Source organism: Ailuropoda melanoleuca, chromosome 2 (assembly GCF_002007445.2).
Source record: "Ailuropoda melanoleuca isolate Jingjing chromosome 2, ASM200744v2, whole genome shotgun sequence".
Classification (NCBI taxonomy): domain Eukaryota; kingdom Metazoa; phylum Chordata; class Mammalia; order Carnivora; family Ursidae; genus Ailuropoda; species Ailuropoda melanoleuca.
This window is the reverse complement of record NC_048219.1, coordinates 79,232,718-79,254,492: the sequence shown is the minus strand read 5'-3', so window position 1 is coordinate 79,254,492 and position 21,775 is coordinate 79,232,718. Positions and strand designations below refer to the sequence as shown.

The 21,775-nt window shown below is 37.4% G+C and overlaps 1 protein-coding gene and 1 pseudogene across 1 annotated transcript in view; one reads left to right on the top strand and one right to left on the bottom strand.

Moving 5' to 3' along the window:
* CAPZA1 (capping actin protein of muscle Z-line subunit alpha 1) overlaps nucleotides 1-21,775 on the bottom strand; it is a 46,905-nt gene that overhangs the window by 23,846 nt on the left and 1,284 nt on the right. Inside the window, exon 3 of the mRNA XM_002918249.4 lies at nucleotides 1,220-1,283. Coding sequence (XP_002918295.2) covers nucleotides 1,220-1,283 — 64 coding nt within the window. The remainder of the gene's footprint in view (nucleotides 1-1,219; nucleotides 1,284-21,775) is intronic.
* LOC117801359 lies at nucleotides 1,545-1,673 on the top strand (annotated as a pseudogene).

Below are 21,775 nucleotides of genomic sequence, written 5' to 3'. Positions count from 1 at the left end.
TAATGCTTTCGTATCAATTATTCTCATGAAATTCCTGTAAAGTACATTCAGTTGTCAGAAATAAAACAAGGGACTTCTAATTACAAAGTCCGTTAATTTTGTTAAGACAAGAATTTATCTGAGCTAATCAGCTGGATAAAGTTCAAGTCGTAGGAAAATTTCCTAGAAGCTCAGTTGTTGAAAATTTATATTTGGTCGATATGGAAAAAAAGACCAGAGAAAACAAGGCTGCATTTGTTTCCCTTGCTATTAGTGTTCAAAATCCACAAACAAGTCTATAAGGAAGAATGTCTGCATTTATTTCTACTGTATTATTTACTCCTTACAGTAAATGTTTATATGTTCTCCTGGTTACTCTTTCTCTACATCACTGATTTTTATCGGTGGAGATTACTGATTATTCTGTGATGTATGGGGCGCTCTGGGCCAAGTACAGATGAATATCACATAGTTCCTCTTAAGTAGGTAGCCATCTAATGTAAAACTAGAATTTCAAAATAAATGTTTGCTCAAATGAGCCAAGATGCACAAAGAACTTTACGATGAATTTAACAACTTAAAATGGGATTTTAATGATTGACTTTATCATGAAGTTCAAGATGCCTCATCCACATTTTTCATTCTATATTACATTAAGCCAGTGAATAGCACAGAAGGTTATAAATGTATTGGAACAGTGGCTCCCAAACCGGCTGTGACTCAGAATCACCCAGGAGAACTTGATAAAACAGACTGCCCAATTCCACCTCACATCTAATGAATGAGAAATCTTCAGAGGATGGTAACCCTGGAAGCTGTATATGTAACAAGTTTCCCAGATGCAGTTAGTTCAGCCCAAATGGCTCTAGAAAGTGTCTTATACGTATTATGGGCACGTCTTGAGTGAAAGCACTGAAGAAGCTTAAGCTATGATTTATAATGATAGATAAAAAACTATGAAAACAATTTAATATCGCTTCTCTACTTAATCATATTAATCTACATCAAATCTTTTCTCACATAATATAGGTATCCTAATTTATGGGTTAAGAATTTGCTTTTGATTCAGACCTGGGTTTGAATCCTTGCTCTGACACTTGACTAGCTAGGTGACACTGGGTAAGTTATTTTCACCTGTTTGAATCTTTACTTCCTTAACTATAGTTATAATGTGCTTTAAGGATTAAAAGAGAGAACTTACATGTAATTAAGGGAGCTTAAAATACTAATGTTTACTCACCATTGAACACTTCATTAAATTCCCCTGGGGGTGCATGAGTGATGAATTTAGCAGCTATGCGTACCTAAGAGAAATAAATAAAATAAAAGTAATATATAAAAGGAGACGGAATTAACAGATTACAAAAATTTCACCACATTCTTGAAATAACATTTCCTTTTAAACTTTACTGTTTGGGAGCAAATTTTTTTTTCACAAAATATCCCCAAACTTTTATCATCAATATAGTTTTGTCCTAATTTGGGGATATCCATGCTGCTTTAAGTTTTAATTTTTCTTCAAAAAGTTGAATAATCAGTTTTTGGTCAAAATATACTGTAGTCATAGCTTTGCACAGTGGCAGTATCGTAGCCAATGAGGTTTATTCGAGGTGCAATTATTGCTAATTTAAATCTTTTCCCAAAAGATACCACAGTCACAGAAAGATTTAAGCAAAACTAAATAAAATATTAGTAAATTGGTAGGGTACCGAATTGTGTTTATAGTGGTTTTTTAAAATTTTTTTATTTTTAAATATTTTATTTATGTATTTGACAGAGAAAGAGAGCCAGTGAGAGAGGGAACACAAGCAGGGGGAGAGGGAGAAGCAGGCTCTCAGCGGAGAAGCCTGATGTGGGGCTCGATCCCAGGACTCTGGGATCATGCCCTGAGCCGAAGGCAGATGCTTAACGACTGAGCCACCCAGGTGCCCCTTATAGTGTTTATCCCAATGCAAGGATGGTTCAATACTAATAAAGCAGCATAAAGGAGCAAACCCTTGTGATTCTCTTAGCTCATGCTGGAAAAAAAAAGACAAAATTCAACACTCAAATATCATAAAACAACAAAAAAACTACTAATTTTGGGTAGGAACAAACTTCTTTAACTTGAAAAAGGATTATCTACAAAATTCTACAGCACACCTAATAATAACCTAATAACGATGCAACAGTGCAAGCAGTGTCCCTAATTTTAAAAACGAGACAAAGATGACTATCACCCAAACTATTAAACACTATACTGTACTGTCCTAAAGAGTACTATAGACAACATTTCTTCTGTTCTTCTTTCTAACGCCCTCTCCTGCCCTCTACTGCCATTCTACTTTTCTGGATCTCCTATTAGAGATGAATGTTGAAATCTTAGGATCTAACCTGCATGTCTCATTTTTTTCCTCCTATATTTTTATCTTCTTTTGTCATTTTATACTTTATTTGGGGAGAAGGCCTCAGAGCCCCATTTTTCAATTCACTAAAATGCTCTTCAGTTATGTCTATTTTGCTATTCAGATAATTATTTTAACTGTTCTATTTTTAATTTTCATGACTTTTGTATTTGTGTGTACAATATTCTCGAGTCTCCTTGAGTGTATTAGTTATACTGACTTTAAAGTCTTGCTCTATGGACTGTTTCCCAAGAATTTAGATCTACTTTTTGCTTTTCTTTCATAGTACTGGTTTTCTACAAATGTTTGGTGTTCCTCCTTGAATTTAATTTAGTTTACCTATTCTGTTTACCTGAAGTTGTCTCTAGGGATTAAAGGGGAGGGAAAGAGTAGACCTGCTGCTGGGTATGAGCAGCGTGTATGAGATTAATTTCTGAGCAAGCCTCATAAGGGCCAGAGGCTACCTGGGGTATTGCCCTGCCTCTCTTCTCTCAGTGCTCATTCTCAATGCTATATTCTAAGGACAAATGCATTTCTGTCTGCAGGTTAGGGGCCAAATGGGAGAGAAGAGAGGAGCCAAGTGGTAGTTAGCTTACAGAACAATTCCCCAATTAATCTACACCAAGACTCTTCTGAGTCCTTTCTCTCTTGCTCCTTAAAGTTCCTCCATATGGCTCCTACTCCCATAACAGTTTTCTTTAATGTGCTTTGGGTTATGATTTCTTCTGATCTTATTTTTGCCCCCTATGTATTTACCACTCTGCTTTCTTTCTGTGAAGAACTGCTAAAAAAATTTTTGTCCAATGATGGCACTCTCACTTTTTAAACAGTTACTAGTTCATTTCTCCTCTCACTCTATTTTTCCCTACTCTTTTCATTCAAATAAGGTTTGCCATAGAAGGTGAGGTGAAACCATGTGTTCAGTCTGCCATAATCTCTTAGCTCTCATCAAGTCAAATGTGAAATACAGAGAATGTACGAACCTATTTAAAAGAAGAAATAATTTGGAGTATCATTTGGCAATACACATATACAATTTATGATGTTAGCAATACTAGGACTGACCTCAAATGAGTCTCACAGTATAATTCTAACACACTATGACAGAAAGAATGTTGAAAATTCCCTAATTTTTGATATGATAATGAGTATGAAGATGATTCAACTCACTGATGAGGGACAAAGAGGAACATGATACATCTATCTACCAATAAACTGTGCCCTGTTTTCCAAATAGGCATCCTCTAAAGACCTCTTAATTTCCTTCAAACATTTTTAAATTCTTGCTGACTCAATCAAATTAAGGCTACCATCAAAGTCAAACCATTCCTAAGCAGAAAAAAGACTTTCAGAATCTTGAAAATAAGGCTGAGAACTAAGAAGAAAATAAGACAAAGATGAAAAACACTTTACAACTTTTGGTTTATACAGAAGAGATCTTATGTGACTTCACTCTTATAAAAGAAAAGCTGTCCCATGGACAAACTTATTTCTTTGTCAAGAAAGGCCTACTGACTGATGCAACAAGGTAGACAGGAAACCTGAATTCTAATTACTGGCTGTGTTGGTCCATTAACTAACTAGATTTGTGATTCTAGAGACACTACTAGCCTTTTTTGGTCCTGAATTTCCTCATTATCATCCAACTCCTAAAAGAGATGAGAAGAGCTGCAAAATTTCTTTGAGCTATAAAACTCTACCTGATTTTTTAAGACTTAAAAAACAAAACCTGTATGTGTGTGGAAGCAGAGGTGAGGAATCCACACACCACAAACACCTTAAAATATTCTTATGTACATAAAGTTTGAGAACCCTGCCATGACAGGGTAATTACAGATAATGTATTATTTTTCTGGGATGAAAACTGGTGGAGATTAAGAGGAATACTCCATAAAGCTCTTATATTAACTAACAATAAAAAGAGCGGTTCTAATTAGGAAATAAGAAATGCTGCTTGACTCATGAAAATTATACTACACAGGACTAACAGTTCCTATATGGATTGCCAAATGTGTATATTTGCATTGGCATGTGCAGTTAATCATATTTCTGTCCTCATCAACTGTTGCTGTTAATCACTCATTTAAGAAATTAGTAAACCTACTTTGATAGCAAACCTATTTTTTAGTCTATTTCTGGCAAATCTGATGAGCGACTATGGTCTATCCCACTTTTGTCTGGGTGCATTTCCCATAACCCTTGCGTAATTGCGTAATTCTTTTTTTTGTTTTGGAAACATGTAATAATTCTTTTTAAATGAACTAATGCTTTAAACGTCTCTTAAGTTTTAATATTTAGTAATAGATATAAGCTAATAAATAAAAACTTGATTCCTAAGAGTGTAAAGGGGATCTGAGAGCAAAAAGTCTGAGAAGTGTTCTATCTGTTGACAACAGGTTGATGTTTATCATATGCTGTTGAGTGAAAAAAGTTCACACAATGATGTATTCCTATTTTATTAAGAGTAAATATATTTACATACAAGTATAGCTACTAATTTTAATTAGGACTTCCTCTGGTGTTTCAAGATATTTTTCTTTCCTTTTTTGGTTTATCTCTATGTTCAAAAAGCTGTACAAAGAATATAAATTACTTGTATGATAAAGAGACTTTTTTCCCCTGGAAGTTAGTACTTCATAATCCCCTTTCTATTTCACCCATTACTTCATTACCTGTAGGTTAAAGATAATTTTTAAATTTTTAAAAATCAAAAAGGAGCATGCCAACATCTCCCATCCAATAAATTAATTTTTTAAAAGACGAAAGAGGACAGGGGCGCCTGGCTGGCTCTGTCAGTAGAGCATGAGACTCTTGATCTCAGGGTTGTGAATTCGAGCCCCATGCTGGGTATAGAGATTACTTAAAAATAAAGTCTTAAAAAAAGATGAAAGAGGATATAAACAACATAAAGGCTTTGCAGTGACATCAAAACTGAAAGCAATGGGTTAAGGAAGCTACAGGTCAAGGAAGCTAAAGGACAGGATAAAGCGAAGTTGGTACAATGCTAAAAGTAACAAGGAAGGCTTTTCAAAGTTATACTTTGCATATACTTTTAGACCAGGAGCTTAGCCTTAATTACTTTCTAGCTGCATAGTGCCTTATGCTAGAACATATAGGATAGTTAATTGGTTAAATGAAAGAGAAAAGTAAACTAAAAGCTTGTAAACTAAATTTTTTAGTAAACTAAAAAATTGTCTTAAAGAAAAACAAACACAAAGTGCAAAAAAGTTAGAGGAGGAGGAATATCAAGTAGTAGTACTTGAATTCAGGCTTAAGTGCTGAAGAATTATAATTAAAGTGCTGGAAAAAAAAGTAGGTGATCCCCATAAATTGAGAATATCAAGGATAGGAAAAATGGGGGTGCCTGGGTGGCTCAGATGGTTAAGCGTCTGTCTGGCTCAGGTCACGATCTCCAGTTCCTAGGATCCAGCCCCATGTCAGGCTCCCAGCTCAGTGGGGAGTCTGCTTCTCCCTCTCCCTCTCTCCCTACTTGTGCTCTCTCTCTCTTTCTCTCGAATGAATAGGTAAAATCTTAAAAAAAAAAAAAAAAAGAAAAAAAGAAAGGAAAAAGAAAAAAAAAGAATAGGAAAAATGTCCAATTAAAGAAATGAAAATATCCCCCAATTTTTAAGTGAAAGCTGGCAAGAGGTGAAGACATACATGCAACAGCAAGGGTGAAATTCTATATGAATGGCTAAAAAGAATGTAGTCATTATTAAATGCCAAAGGTGGATCCCCAAAACACTGTCATGGTCAATAATCCCCATGTTATTTTCCGAGAGTTATTAAAAAAGGTCAGATACTTTGAAGTGGTGAGGTGATTTGTCACTATAACAATACCATAAAAATACCTTGAAATAGTAGTTGAAATCTTAATGCTCCATTTATATATTCTCTATAAAATTCTAAAGTCGCTCCATGGTCTCCAAAGCCCTTCCAAATTTGGTTCCCTTACCGCCAGCTCCTACTGCTAGCTACTAGGCCTTATACAGCTACACTACCGCCTCAGGGCGATTGCATTTCTTGTTCCTTTTGCCAGAAATGCTCTGCTGTCAGAGCATCTCTCTTCATTCAAGTCTCTGTTCAAATGTCACCTTCTGACTTCCTGACTCCTATATACAAATTAGCCACTTATGTTTCTTGCTCAACACCCCCAACAGAATTCCAAGAACACAGAGCAGGGGTCAGCAAACTGCTAATGTAAAAGTCCAGATAGTGAACATTTTAGGGCACATGGTCTTGGTCCCAACTGTAAACAAATGAGCACAGTTGTGTTACAATAAGTTTTATTTATTTATTTTTAATTGAGGTACTATTGGGAAATAAAGTTGTAAGATATTTAAAGTATACGATGTGATTTGATAAACAGATACGCTGTGAAGGGTTACCGCCACTGAGCTAATTTATTTTATTTATTCATTTGACAGAGCACAAGAGGAGTCGCAGGCAGAGGGCGAGGAAGAAGCAGACTCCCTGCTGAGCAGAGCCCGCCCTGCCAATCCCAGGATTCGGAGATCATGAATCAAGCCGAAAGCAGACGCCCAACCCAACACCCAGCCACCCAGGTGCCCTGCTAATAATTTTTTTAAAAAGATTTTATGTATTTATTTGACAGAAAGAGTAAGAGAGCACAAGCAGTCCGGGGGAGTGGCAGAGGGAGGGAGAAGCTGACTCCCCGCCGAGCAGGAAGTTCCATACCAGGACCCCAGGATCCTGATGAGATACTTAACAGACTGAGCCACTAAGGCACCCTCCCCACCCCCACTGAGCTAATTAAAGCATTATTTTGGATACTCTAATTTGTATTTCATGTAATTTTCACATGTCATGAAATCTTCTTCTGATTTCCCCCCCTAACCATTCAAAAAACATTAGCGTGTATTCTATATAAAAACATGCAGTGGATCAGACTTGCCAAACCCTGGCACAGAACATAAGAACTCATTGTTTGTTCCTCGCTGTATATCCAGAACTGAGACCTGGCACATGCTAAGAATGTAAATGAATGACTACTATTTTATTGTTTACAAAACTCTTTCATAACCAGTTTCTCTTTTGATCTTAGAACAGCTTAAGTAGGCAGGCAAGAGACACTTATCCTCACTATAAAAGGAATAGGTTTAGAAAGTTTAAGTGCCTTGTCCAAGGTCACATACCTATACAGAGGTGGACCTGGAACTGGACAATCAACTATACCATGCAGTAGTAACAGGTATTAAAATTCAGGAGGATTATCTTTAGCATGGTATCACATGGATTTAGTCTAGTCCTTTTAGAATTTTTATTTTATTTATTTATTTAAATATTTTATTTATTTGACAGAGACAGCGAGAGAGGGAACAGAAGCAAGGGGAGTGTGAGAGGGAGAAGCAGACTTCCTGCGGTGCAGGCAGTCCGATGCAGGGCTTGATCCCAGGACCCTGGGACCATGACCTGAGCCGAAGGCAGACGCCTAACGGCTGAGCCACCCAGGCGCCCCCAGAATTTTTTTTTTTAATCAGGAATTGAAGTCAGTGCCTTGCTTATAAAAGCTGCAGCTGAAACAAAGTTAGGAGGGGCAAACACAATGATAAAAAATAACTTTAGGGGCGCCTGGGTGGCTCAGGTCATGATCCCAGGGTCCTGGTATCGAGCCCCCGCATCAGGCTCCCTGCTCAGCAGAAAGCCTGCTTCTCCCTCTCCCACTCCCCCTGCTTGTGTTTCCTCTCTCGCTGTCTCTCTCTCTGTCAAATAAATGAAAATAATCTTTAAAAAATAAAAAAATAAATAACTCTAAAAGTCAGTATTATCTAGCTTCAAAACTGGGTCAAAACTAACAAGATGAAGGGCACCTGGGTAGCTCAATCAATTAAGCGTCTGCCTTCGGCTCAGGTCACGATCCCAGGCTGTTGGGATTGAGCACATCGGGCTCCCTGCTTAGCAGGGAGCCTGCTTCTTCCTCTCCCTCTGCTTGTGCTCTCTCACTCGCTCACTCTCTCTCAAATAAAATAAAAAAGAAAGCATATATCCTATAGAGGGGAGGTATGTCATCCCTAACCTAATAGAGAATGATTGTTATGGAGGTTCTGGTTGAACAAAAACTTAACTGCTGCTTTAAAAACACAAACAAACAAACAAAAAACACAAGGCTTTTATCCTGTTGGATAAAGTTAATAGTTTCACTGTATGAAGCATTCATCTGCAGTGAAGGATATAACTCCACGTATATTTTATTTATTTTGTAAAAAATTTTATTTTTAACTCATCTCTACACCCGAGGGCTCAAACCTACAACCTGGAACTCAAGAGTCACACACTCCTGACTGAGCCAACCAGGCACCCCTCCACGTATATTTTTCTTAAGTTTAAAAAAATTATTTTTATTTTTATTTATTTATATTTGGAGTGGGGGAGGGGCAGAGGGAAAGGAAGAGAGATTCTTTTTTTTTTTTTTAAAGATTTTATTTATTTATTTGACAGAGATAGAGACAGCCAGCGAGAGAGGGAACACAAGCAGGGGGAGTGGGAGAGGAAGAAGCAGGCTCATAGCAGAGGAGCCTGATGTGGGGCTCGATCCCATAATGCCAGGATCACGCCCTGAGCCGAAGGCAGACGCCTCAACCGCTGTGCCACCCAGGCGCCCCAGGAAGAGAGATTCTTAAGCAGGCTCAGTCTCACAAACCCAAGATCATGACCTGAGCCAAAGTCAAGAGTCACATGTTCCACCAAATAAGCCAGCCAGACACCTGCACATATTGAAGGGAGAATAACTCAAATCTTATACACAATTCCAATCCTTCATATACTTAAATACTCCAATAATGTTAATTTCATGGAATCCACTGTATTATGTTTCTAGCCTAAAAAGGGAGAATTTAGAATCTATAAGTATCAGTAAGAGGTAAGTTTTCCTAGATTTGTTTCCTCCCATTCTCCTTATCTTTTTACCTCTCCAAAAGGGGGAAATAAAAATACCTAATCCTTGGAAGATTCAAAATTTCATTATTACATTACTAATACCTGTACTGAAAGTTTAAACATCAAACTGAGAAAGTAATATACCTTAGTGTTCCCCAGAAACTGCTAATTTTGTTAATTTTCAAATACTGTAATAAGAAACTTTAGGGGCGCCTGAGTGGCTCAGTTGCTAAGCGTCTGCCTTTGGCTCAGGGTGTGATCCCAACGTTCTGGGATCAAGCCCCACATCAGGCTCCTCCGCTAGGAGCCTGCTTCTTCCTCTCCCACTCCCCCTGCTTGTGTTCCCTCTCTTCGTGGGCTGTCTCTCTCTGTCAAATAAATAAATAAAATCTTAAAAAAAAAAAACTTTAGAAAATATATTAAAAGACACTTAGAAAATTCATAAAACTTGGGTTTTTAGCATATTAAATAATCTTTTAATAACAAACCCCACGTATTTCAACATTACATCTATTCATAACTAGCTTTTAAAATGATTTTCTTGACAATCACATGCAACGGGACTCAAGTATTTAATAACTACAGCTCTGCTGAATGTCAGTGGATAACTCTGTACAGGCAAGGAAGAAATTTTTCCCTAGATAATAGCCCCATTCAACTTATCAGGAAGGTTCAGGCCAGTTTATACTGCCCAAATTTTGTATACTTCAGGAGCCAAATCTCTGCCAGCTTCTTCACTGGTGTCTACCAAATCTTCACCTCCCTCATTAGACTACTGTGTGTATTAAAGACTTTGCTTCTGGGATTGACTTACACTGTCCTTGAAAGTTTTTTCTCTCTGTCTTTGCCTGCCTAAACGCTTCTTTTAAGGTTGGGTTCTTCTGTTCCATTCCAAGAAATATTCCCAGTACTTATAATTTCAAGAATCCTCTACCATATTATACCATACTTTACACCATACTTTGTTTGAACATTTATTATAGCACCTAAAATATAACTGCTATTGGTAATTAGTTCTGTAAATACTATTCTGTCCCACAAAACTAAAGTTTTCTTTGCAAACTGTCTTGCTTTCCTTTTCTATACTATACAAGGTCTAGCAAAGTAAATAGCATATAGTAGGCAATTACTAAATGTTTACAAACCCCTTTTGAATAAAACGATACTATGGAAGTGTTCTTAGCTTTTCAGATTATTATGGGATACTATGGCAAAATGGAAAGATACAGGTTCTGAGGCTGGGACAGACCTGGATTTGAATTTCAATCACTTAATGTCTTCAAATCACATCCTTAACCTGAAGTGGGATAGTACCTACTTCTTACAATTGTTGTGAAATTAAATGAGATAATATTTGTCTTCAGCAGAATATTTAAAATATAGGGGCACCTGGCTGGCTCAGTTGGTGGAGCATGCAACTTTTGATTTGGGGGTTGTGGGTTCAAGCCCTACGTCAGGTGTAGAGATTACTTAAAAATAAAATCTAAAAAAAATAAAATAAAATAGGCACAATAAATGCCAGCTATTGTTAACTGGTCCTAGCAAGACAGTTGCTGCTTTAAATGATTAAACTGAACAAACCCTTCAAATTATTAAGAAAATACTTTCTCTTTTCTAGAAATTCTTTGGATCCTAGTCACCTTATATTCCCCAACATTATAGTCTTTATAAAAAACTATAAACAGTGGCAACGTTATTACTGACCAAAAGTTCTCCAAAATGTCTCTGCTTCACTTCCCTTTAAAGTAGTAACACATCTTCCAAAGTTTACTTATGTTTTCAACTAGGCTATGCTTAAAAAAGAATAGTAACCAATTGTACTTTCCTAAATGTTATTTTCTTACTTTTATTCTACATCATTCTGGAAGTAGTCAAGGATTAATAACTACATTTCTCCTCCTGAAAGAGATTTACCTTATTCTTAACCACTTAAGAGAGTAAGCTCTGTTTGCATGGAATTCAATGCTATTTCCTAAGAGTTTTTTGTTGTTTGAAGATATTACCTGTTATTTTCCTAAGGCTTTACTTTTTTTTTTTTTAAAGATTTATTTATTTGAGATAGAGAGTAAGCGAGCGAGAGAACAGAGCAGGAGAGCAGAGGGAGAGGGAGAAGCAGGTTCCCTGCTGACTGGGATTCCCAATGCAGAGCTTGATCCCACATGTCCTGAGCGGAAGGCAGACGCTTAACAGACTGAGCCACCCAGGTGCCCCAAGGCTTTTTTTTTTTTTTTAAAGAGTAGTTTTAGGTTCACAGCAAAACTAAGAAGTTACAGAAATTTCCCATACACTCCCTGCCCCCTAACACGCACACCTCCTCCATTATTAATACCCCTACCAGAATAGTTCATTTGATCATTTCATGAACTTATGCTGATACATCATTATCATCCAAAGCCCAGGGTTTACATTAGGGTTCACTCTTTGTGTGGTACATTCTATGGATTTGGACAAATGTATGACATGTATCCACCATTACAGCATCATAGAGAGTATTTTCATCACCCTAAAAATTCACTGTGCTCTGCCTAGTCTTCCCTCCCTCCCCCCAGTGTGGGTTTTTTTCTTTTTAAGATTTATTTGAAAAAGAGAAAGAGAGTGTGAGAGCGCAAGTGGGGAGAAGGGAGTGGGCACAGAGGAAGAGGGATAAGCAGACTCCCCACTGAGCAGGAGCCCAACGCAGAGGTCCATCCCAGGACCCTGGGATCATGACCTGAGCTGAAGGCAGATGCTTAACTGACTGAGCCACCCAGACACCCACCAACCCCCCCAATATTATTTTGACAAGAAATAATTTTTTTTTTTAAGATTTTATTTATTTATGTGACAGAGAGACAGCCAGTGAGAGAGGGAACAGAGCAGGGGAGTGGGAGAGGAAGAAGCAGGCTCCCAGTGGAGGAGCCCGATGTGGGACTCGATCCCGGACCGCCGGGATCACGCCCTGAGCTAAAGGCAGACGCTTAACGACTGCACTACCCAGGCGCCCCAAGAAAGAATTTTTTTAAAATGTACATTGCCTCAGTGTGGTTCATTTCTTCATCTAATTCTAAAGCTGTCAGTATATCAACAATAAACTGTCTGGGGCAATAATTTAATAGGCAAGTTCCAAGTTGTTGACATGTATATACGATAGTATCAAAGCTACAGGATTTCAGTTTCAGTGCCTTTATCAAATAAACAAAATCCCTCCTAATGAGAATTTAATTTGGGGCTATAATTCTAGAAAAAAAAATATTCTCAGTGATCTCTAGGATCAAATGGCATATTGGTTTCATTAAATGAAACAGCTGTTTTTTTAAATTTCAAATAAACAAAATATTACTTTCCTACTTTAGAAGTAGAGACACTACAAAGACTCAGAATGTACTTAGAAATAAAAATTTAGCTACATATAGTTTACCATTATCAGTCAGGATGAAGGCTTAAAAGCATTAAACATGTCTTAAATTAGGATCAATATTATAAAAAACAAATGATGGCACTTCCAAATAATTTCCTTTGTTTACTTTTAAAACACATTTTAAGGTAGTTCTTAGAAACTATTTTCTCTATTAGCAACCAATTATAAGTTTTGTCAGATATAGACAACATGTAGAGAAAGCAGGCAAGTTTAAGTAGAGCAATTTCATTCATTCGTGCCATTTGTGGAAGACTCGTGCATTCGCGAAAGACCTAATTGGCTTTATTAAATGATTCATGAACTGGGCAGTATCCCGTCTAGCAAATAGAAAGGAACTCCCACCAATTTCATTTTTTTAACTTCTATAAACTCTAAAGAATAATTACTTGAAAATTTATTAAAGTAATTATATAACACACACGGAGTATCAAAGTCTATCCTTGACCAAATGTCAGTCAGGCTCCTGTGAGCCCCCTCCTCAGCCAGGCCTTGATCTTGGCTCCATCCTATCTATGACCTGCCTAACCCAGTCCTACCAAGAATCCTATTGTCAGTGAGAATTCCCCCACTTCTGATATCTGATCTAGTTCCTTATCCCCCACCTTTGATGTGTAAGTCCTCAATCTACCTTTAACAAGAATTCTGTTAGATCTGTTTAGCAAGAATCCCTCTATCCCTGATGTGTCCTCTTAGTGATTTTCTATCCACTTACCCGCTCACTCTGCTTGATGGCTATAGATCCCCGGCTGTTTTTGCCTCATTTGGAGCTGAGCTCTAGCTCTCTCCCCTAATGCAAAAATACTGAATAAAGTCTTCTTATTTTAACAAGTGACAGAATAATTTTTTCTTTAACAGTGTCATCATTGTATTTTATGTCACCTAGCATAATAGTATATAAACACAACATACTTAAGCATAAAACTTACAACAGACAAGAACCAAAAATCAGCTCTTGTTTATTTTATTTTCTAGTTAATCTTTCCCAACCATTCCCTTTTAACTTCTCTATCCACCCAATTAGAAGGAAATCATCCTTCATTCTCATTCTGGACTCTCCTAATCTAAAACCTCAGAATGTCGGCAAAAAGATTTCCAAGTATACGTCTTAAGTGTTCATTTAGAAGTTCAAAGTCAGTGGTAAGCCTTAAGACATCAACTACTGAACAGAAAAAAAAATTTAAGTACTGGCTCAATCTCAGTGAAGACTTAAAAAATTGTCTTACCTTAAATGCAAAATAGCGTTGATATTCGTATGGAAGGAGGTAAAGACCCTATTTGGTTTTTTTCTTTAAGATTTTATTTATTTATTTGACACAGAGAGAGAGAGTGAGAGAGAGCACGAGCGCACACAAGCAGGTGGAGCAGCAGGCAGAGGGAGAGGGAGAAGCAGGCTCCCTGCTTAGTAGGGAGCCCAATGTGGGGCTCCATCCTAGGACCCTGGGATCATGACCTGAGCTGAAGGCAGATGCTTAACTGACTGAGCCACCCAGGCACCCCAAGACCCTATTTGTTTTAATTAGAGGATCTAAATGTCTAGATCTAGAACTGAGGAAGTAAAAAAGTCAGGAAAAAAGATATAAATGCGTGAAAAGATCGCATGTTCTAATGAGTCAGAAAAAAAGATAAATGAGTGAAAAGATCACATAAGCAACTTGTTGCTTAGGAGCTGTGTTAAAATGTCCACACTCTCACCACCTATTCTAGATAACTGGGCAGACAGGTAAAGGATTCCAAGTGCCAGATACACAGTGGGCAATGTTTTGGAAATAGGAAGACCAAGTTAAGAAACTAGGGAAAAATCCACACCAAACACCTTGAGATGCAGAAGCTGAGAGCAATGACCAAAGTCCAGAGGGGAAAGTTTGGTGGTGAGAACCTTTGCTGCATGGAATCAAAAGCAGTGGGAAACAGGAAGCTTTTGACATTAAGATCTACTGCACCTCTGGCATGTTATGGCATTCTAAGTTAAAGGTAAATCTTTTTACCAATTTTAATTTTTCTTCAAAACCTTTGGGAGCCAGACATGGTTTCACATGCCAGCTTTAACATTTAATTGCTTATGTCTTTGTTTCTTCATTCGTGGGTATAATACCTGCTCATATCTAGGACTGTTTTAAGAATCCAATGAGGTAACATGAGCAGACTTACACATAGCGGATTACTTTCTTTCCCTAAGTAAATGCCTAGATGTTACTGAATTTTGAGTAACAGGTTTTCTTTAAAGTTCAGATCTTTGTGTTTACCAGTTTGTTCATTCACTCAAAACAACAGAACACTTTACTGGGTCCCAGGCACTGAGATGAGTACTAAAGATAAAGACAAAAAGAACAGTGAAACGGGTGCCTGGGTGGCTCAGTCAGTTAAGCGTCTGCCTTTGGCTCTGGTCAGGGTCCTGGGGTCAAGCCCCGCATCAGGCTCCCTGCTCAGCAGGGAGTCTTCTCCCTCTCCCTTTGCCCCCAACCCCCCCACTCATGCGCTCTCATTCTCTTGCTCTCGTTCTCAAATAAAAAAAGTAAAATCTTAAAAAAAAAAAAAGAATAGTGAAAAAAGCTAACAAATCTCCTTTTGCTTTAAGCTGATGGTTCTGAACTTTTGCTGTATGTTAGGCCACCCTGGGGAACTTTGAAAATACTGATGCCTGGGTTTCACCCACAGAAATTCTGAGGTAACAGATACAGGGTAGGGCTTGGGCATCGAGATTTCTTTTTAAAAAGACTGTATACAGTCAGCACCTTGGCTTTTCAAATTTTTGTATACTTTACCACTGTTAGCAAAAGAATTTATACAAATAATAGCCCTCAGTAAAGATCTATCAATCATTTAAAAATAACTATAATTCAAAGCCAAATTACTATTGCAAATACAGAGCACAGAACCTAGGAGGAAAGAGGAGATGGATATGGGCTGGTTGGAGAAAGACTACTGTAAGAAAGTGGAAGCTGGGTCTAAATTGAGCTCTCCAAAGTGCTTTAGATTGTAGGGGGGAAAAAAGAAGGAGGGAATTACAGATGAGGGAACAGTAAGAATGACAAAAGGTGAGGAGAAAACAGCATTTTGTAAGCAGACCAGTTTCGTAGGAATACAGGCTTTATTTGGAGATAATAAAAGAGAAGAGTAGAAAAAGATGAGTCAGATGGCAGCAGTTTTGCTAATATCAAGTCTGGTTTTATTCTGTAGGGGAAGTGCTGAAGCTTTCTGAGTGGAAAGCTCCATTAATAAAATCAAACTGTTAGTAATATGGAAGTACTGGAATCCTCAATACAGCTTCACAAAACCTGGAAATCAGTCTGTCTCTAAGAGTTAGCTATGAAATCAAGACAGATGCTATTAAAGTGAGATTCATTTATTCATTCAACAAGTATCTGACAGCGTAATATGTGTCAGGCACTGTTTTAGGCAATGGAGACCCACCAGTGCATGGTTCTTGTGGACCTTACATTCAAATGGAGAAACAACAGATAGCAACTGATAAATGCTAAGGAATAAAGAATAAAGGAAGTTAAGGGGATAATGAAATGTTAGGATTTGGAAATATACAGGGTGACCAGAGAAGATTTCACTGAGAAGGTGACTTCTGATGAAAGAGCTGAAGGAAGTAAGGATATAGAAGGAAACAAACTCCAGCGTACAGAGCAAATGCAAAGACCCTTTTAGGTGAGAATGTGTGGCTAGAACAGGAAGCACCAGCAGAAAATAGGTAGAAGACGAGATCAGAGAGGTAAGTGGTAAAGACGTAAGGACTTGTAGTCAGAGTAAGAACTTTTATTCTGAAAAGGATGGGAAGCCATTGATTTTGAGCAAAAAAGTGACATGTTCCGACTTACATTTTCTAACCAGATTATTCTGGGTGCTGCACTGAAGATAGCTTGCTGGCTGGTGAGGAGGCAAGAGTAGCAGCAGGGACACCAGATAGAAGACTATTGCAATAACCTCGGTGAGAATCACAGTGGCTTCTTCCATAGTATTTGGAATAAGGTGTGGTGAGAAACAGTAAAATTCTGGGTATATTTTGAAGGCACAGCCTACAGGATTTGCTAATAGACTATATGTTGACTGTAAAAAAACAGGAGTCAAAGACGACACTAAACTTTTTGGTCTGAGCAACTCAAGAATGAAGATGTCATTAAGAGGGGAAGGACTGCAGAAGTTGTAATATGTAAAATTTTGATATGTAAGGGCTTCCTTCCAGCCTATGAGAATGTAGAGAGAAAAAAGAGGCTGGAGGCAAAGAGAACAATTAAGAATGTTGTTAAAAATAATTAAAGCATCAGAAAAGGTCCTGAATGAAGACTAACAGGAGAAAGAATGTGGATGGGCTGGACGTATTGTTAAGTAAAAAGTAAATATGGCTGCTTGTATACGCACAGAATAGAAAAAGTATGGAAGAAACTGGTAATACTGGCTGCCTCTCAGGAACTGGATGGCTGGAAAACAGGGGTGGGGAGACTTTTTACTCATGTTCTGCATTTTAATTTTAAGCATGTGATTATGGCTCCTATACATCAAAAATAATTTTCTTAAAAATACTAATGGAAATGGAGGAAGAGAATCTAATGACAGGAAGGAAGACCTTACAGAACCGGAATACTAACTGAACTTGAGAGAAGAGGCTAAGAAGGAAAAAGGTGATGCCAACGTTCTGGGCCTGTGTGACTAAAAGGCAACAATGGTGGGATGAACTGAAATGCAAAGGGTGTCAGGAGGTTCTGATGAAGGGAAGAGGGAAAACAACAGTTAAGTGCATGTTAAAATTATCACCTAGTTCAGAAATCCCCAAGTAGTTAAATGGTCTTCAGTATCATGACTGATTTCTCCTAACCAGGGTTTTTATTTTCAGAAGTTGATCCATATAAGAACTTGAACTTTTTTTTTTGGCATGTGAGAAAATGAGAAATTCATGCACCTGAGTAGAAAAGCACAAATGAGGGGCGCCTGGGTGGCTCAGTCGTTAAGCGCCTGCCTTCGGCTCAGGGCGTGATCCTGGAGTCCTGGGATCGAGCCCCACATCAGGCTCCTCCGCTGGAAACCTGCTTCTTCCTCTCCCACTCCCCCTGCCTGTGTTCCCTCTCTCGCTGGCTCGCTCTCTCTCTCTCTGTCAAATAAATAAATAAAATCTTTAAAAAAAAGAAAAAAAGAAAAGCACAAATGATACTTGATCTTACAGCATGTGCTTTTCTGAGCTCTAAAGGAGAGAACTTAAAGCAGATGAACGATATACTTTTATTAGGCGTTCTGCAAGGCTAGATGTATATATTCATAGTCATTTGGGTACCCATAAGGCTTTGCAGCTTTATGGGATTTACCAGAAAAATGCTCCCAAAGGGATCTAATGTTCCCAGCAGTGGCATGGCAGATCACCAGTAACAGCAGCAGATGATCAGGCACAAGGAATGTCCAAAGAAGAACCCAGAGTGTGGGACACATTCCAGAACCCAAGAAATACCTAGAGATTACCAGAAATAATTGTGGGGGTGAGGGAGCATGAGCTAAGGAAATAGGAGAATGAAGGAAAGTGTGATTAACTGGTCTCCTTTGTATAAATAGGTTATGCCTCAACTATGTACCTGGTGCTATGCTAGGCACTAAATAAAAAGATACAGTTTCTTACTGAAGAATTCTTACCACAGAATTCAGTTTCGTTATCGGGCGAATGTGCAAAAGCAGACAATGATAGAAACTCCTGAAACATTTTAATGTTTCAATTTTTAAAAGACTGTTTTTATTAGAATTTGTAAAAGTTCATTAAACTTTGTTGGATTACTTTGATCCAATTCTCCTAATCTATCTTACACGAAAACTGAGGCCCACAGAGGTTAAGTGATGTTTCCAAAATCACACTGGTGGTTAAAGTTCAGCAGAGAGAGGCCAAATCTCCTGACACTCACAATCATTCATTCCCACTCCATCACAATATTTCATTTATAATTCATTGAATGGACACCTCTATTTTGGTTTTTTCATTCATATGGGGAAAACAGTAAAGTGAAAAATGCAGCTTCTGATTCAGACAAACCTAGGATCTGAATTTTCTGACAAATTACACTACTTTGCTTAGCATTAAGGCTGATCCTAATAAAACAGGTAGATGTTCTGGAAGAAATTAAAATAAACCTACACTCTTAATCAAAGATTGGGCATCTGAGTTTGCACATGCTTAGGCTTTATGAGCCTATCCAAGGATTTTGTAACACATTCTATGAATACTACTCAGCTAACTGAAAAAAGAGAAGATAAAAGAATGGCAGTACTGATACTAATTGATGACTTGTTAGAAAATACCTATGGCAAATAAGCCCTAGGGTTTATCCTGTAAGGGTAACAAATCATCTAGTAATTAAGGAGGTAATATATAATTTTTAAAAATCCAGTTTAAAAGTGTATTTTTCACGAGCTCTAACAGAGCCCTCAAATTTCTGTACTACTCACATTTCCCACATCACTCCTAAATAATTTTGATAAACCTGTTTTCTCGAAAAGTGCCTTAAAGATGATATAATTGTCTAAGCTTAAGGCATATATATTCATTTCTCAGTTATGGCATTTTTGAAGCTGTTCACAAATATTCTACTCCTTAATAAGCTGAAGGGGGAAATACGTTAATTGCACTTTTTACAGCCTTAAAATTCTTTCTGCAATTATGTTTTAAAAATGCTGATTCATGAAATAAAGGAAACAGACAGGGCAAGGAGCCTAAATGAGTAGTTTGTCTTATACTTCAAGTTTCCTCATTACAGTATCTTGTCCTTTTGGTCTGTTATGCATTTGGAACCAAGTAACTGAAGAGTCTAAGTGACTAGAAGAATACAACTCACTCTCAGAAACTGAACTCGAGGATAAAACTAAAAGCATTTATTTCTGCAAGTTATTTTACACTTTCAACTTCCTGTTTTATTTAGGCAGCTCATCATGACCATTTCAGGTAACAATGCAGAAGTTAAAAAACCCAACTTCCTCTTTGTAAAGTGATAAAAACCCTAAGCAGTTACTTATGAGAATAGCTGATCTTGCTAGCTTCTAAATACTTGCAAGGAAATCAGGGACTATCAACACCGAATTCACCTCTGGGTTCACTGCTTTTAGGAAATGCAACAAAGATAAAAAGCAATATTAAAATATATTGCGCATTATGACATAAATGCCTTAAAAAAATCCAAATCTAATGCAGTTGAGAATTTGGTTAAAAAGAGGAAACTTTTGGTTAAAAAATGGAAACTTCAGAGTTCCTTCAAAGAAGAATCAATACAAATTATGGCTGAAAATATCTTGATTTTAAAAATTTGTTTGTAATTGTGCCCTAGTTGTGAAAATTTTAGAGAACAAGAATCTCTCTTAAGGGTTGTTTATGAAAGCTATTTATATCAACTAGTTTTGTTGGAAAAATACTTCAATTCCTGAATTGAGTTAAAAGGAATTAGAAGCCTGGAAGAAAAGGGGGCAACGTAGCTATGAAGCTGCAGGAGAACTGAAGTAACCTTACAAGTCGAGGCCCTTTCTTTTTACTTACAGATTCGCAACAGAGAAATACAGTTCCATTTCTGTCTGGGAATAAGAACCTAACAAAATTTCAGTAATCTCAAATCATATGGATTATATGAGGCTTAATATCAGCTCTTTGTAGTTATCTACAACAATGAAGAAATGTGGATAATATAAAACTGGTCACTGAATATGAAATCAATCAGCATTTTGGGACAGATTTACCGTTCTAATTTTGACATGCTTGCTGTGTCATTAAAATTAAGCAAACAAAGAAGTATGCTGGGAGATAAGAGGAAACTGGTCACAAATCTGCTGTTATAAAATCAAGACTATTAATGTTATTAAACATTGTCAATATCCAAAGACATCTCAATTTGCACTTTTCTTTTGAAAGACATGTATTATATTTTCCCAAGTTTAATTAAAAAGATATTCTAACCTATCGTCAAAAACAAAAACCCAACAATACTGGTAAATGTATTGTTTGGACACCATAAACTTTGAAGTTTATTAAGTTTTTAGTGAAATTTTGTTGTAACAATATTTTCCCTTAAAACAAGAAGACCATCAGTTGAGGTCACAAATGTTTGGTTATTCCGACTTTTACTATAATTTAATCTGAATCATAACTCTTTGACTTAGAATAGACATTTTATTATAGTCTTCTCTTCACCATACATTCAAAAAAAGATGCCCTTCTCTCCCCTAAGTTTTACACATGAGAATTTTCAAGAACGAGAAAATTTAATGCTGAAGTATTATTCAATGACTGGTGAGTTTTTAGCACATTCTTCAGTATTTCAAAACGACATGGCGTATGTAGGTATGACATATCAAATTATTCTGTACTGAGTACTCCTGGATCATAAACAGTCTCTTGTGCCATCCCATTCTCTTTTATTAAAAAAGAGCCCAGATACGTTTACAGGGCACGCAAGAGTGCACATTTTGTAAGAGCCACTGTGGGAAACAAAAGACATAATTCTTGTCCTATAACGAGTCACCTAGTGAAATCATTCTAATTTCTACGGGCCCTAAAATCACGTACTGAAAAGCCTGACAAAGTGTTAAGAAAGGTGTGCAGCTGTCAGCAAAAAGTTATTCCACCAAACGTAGAATATGCTCTTGAATTTAAAACACATTTTAAGAAGTAAATCCCCAAATTACACACTGACAAATTTAACTATACTCAAAGACACCACAGTGGTGCATCAAAGAAGGCACGATGCTTTGTCCAGACTTGAATGTGTTAATATGAAGTTTATGTGCTATTTAAAAAGCCTTTATGGAGTTAAAAAAAAATCCGCTGGCTATTCTTGATTTGTTAACAAGAAATAGAAAACTATTTTTCAAAAATTACCGTTAACAGGACGTAAGACTCAAGGGACGGATGGAGTCATCGCGGGCTTAAGTGCATACATACAATCAGTCAAGGGAGTGTCTACAGGGAAGAGTGGTGTTCAAATTCTGAAGCAAATGTCCTGAGGCTTACACATTTATTACTGAGAATCAGTTCAGCAGATAGCAAGTGAGAAAAGAGTGGATGGGCGGACAACACATGGGGACCTCTCCCTGTCGAGGAGTCGTGACAGCAAAATCACTTCCTGAGGAAGGAGGAGCAAAAGGGAAGTTAAGAGGC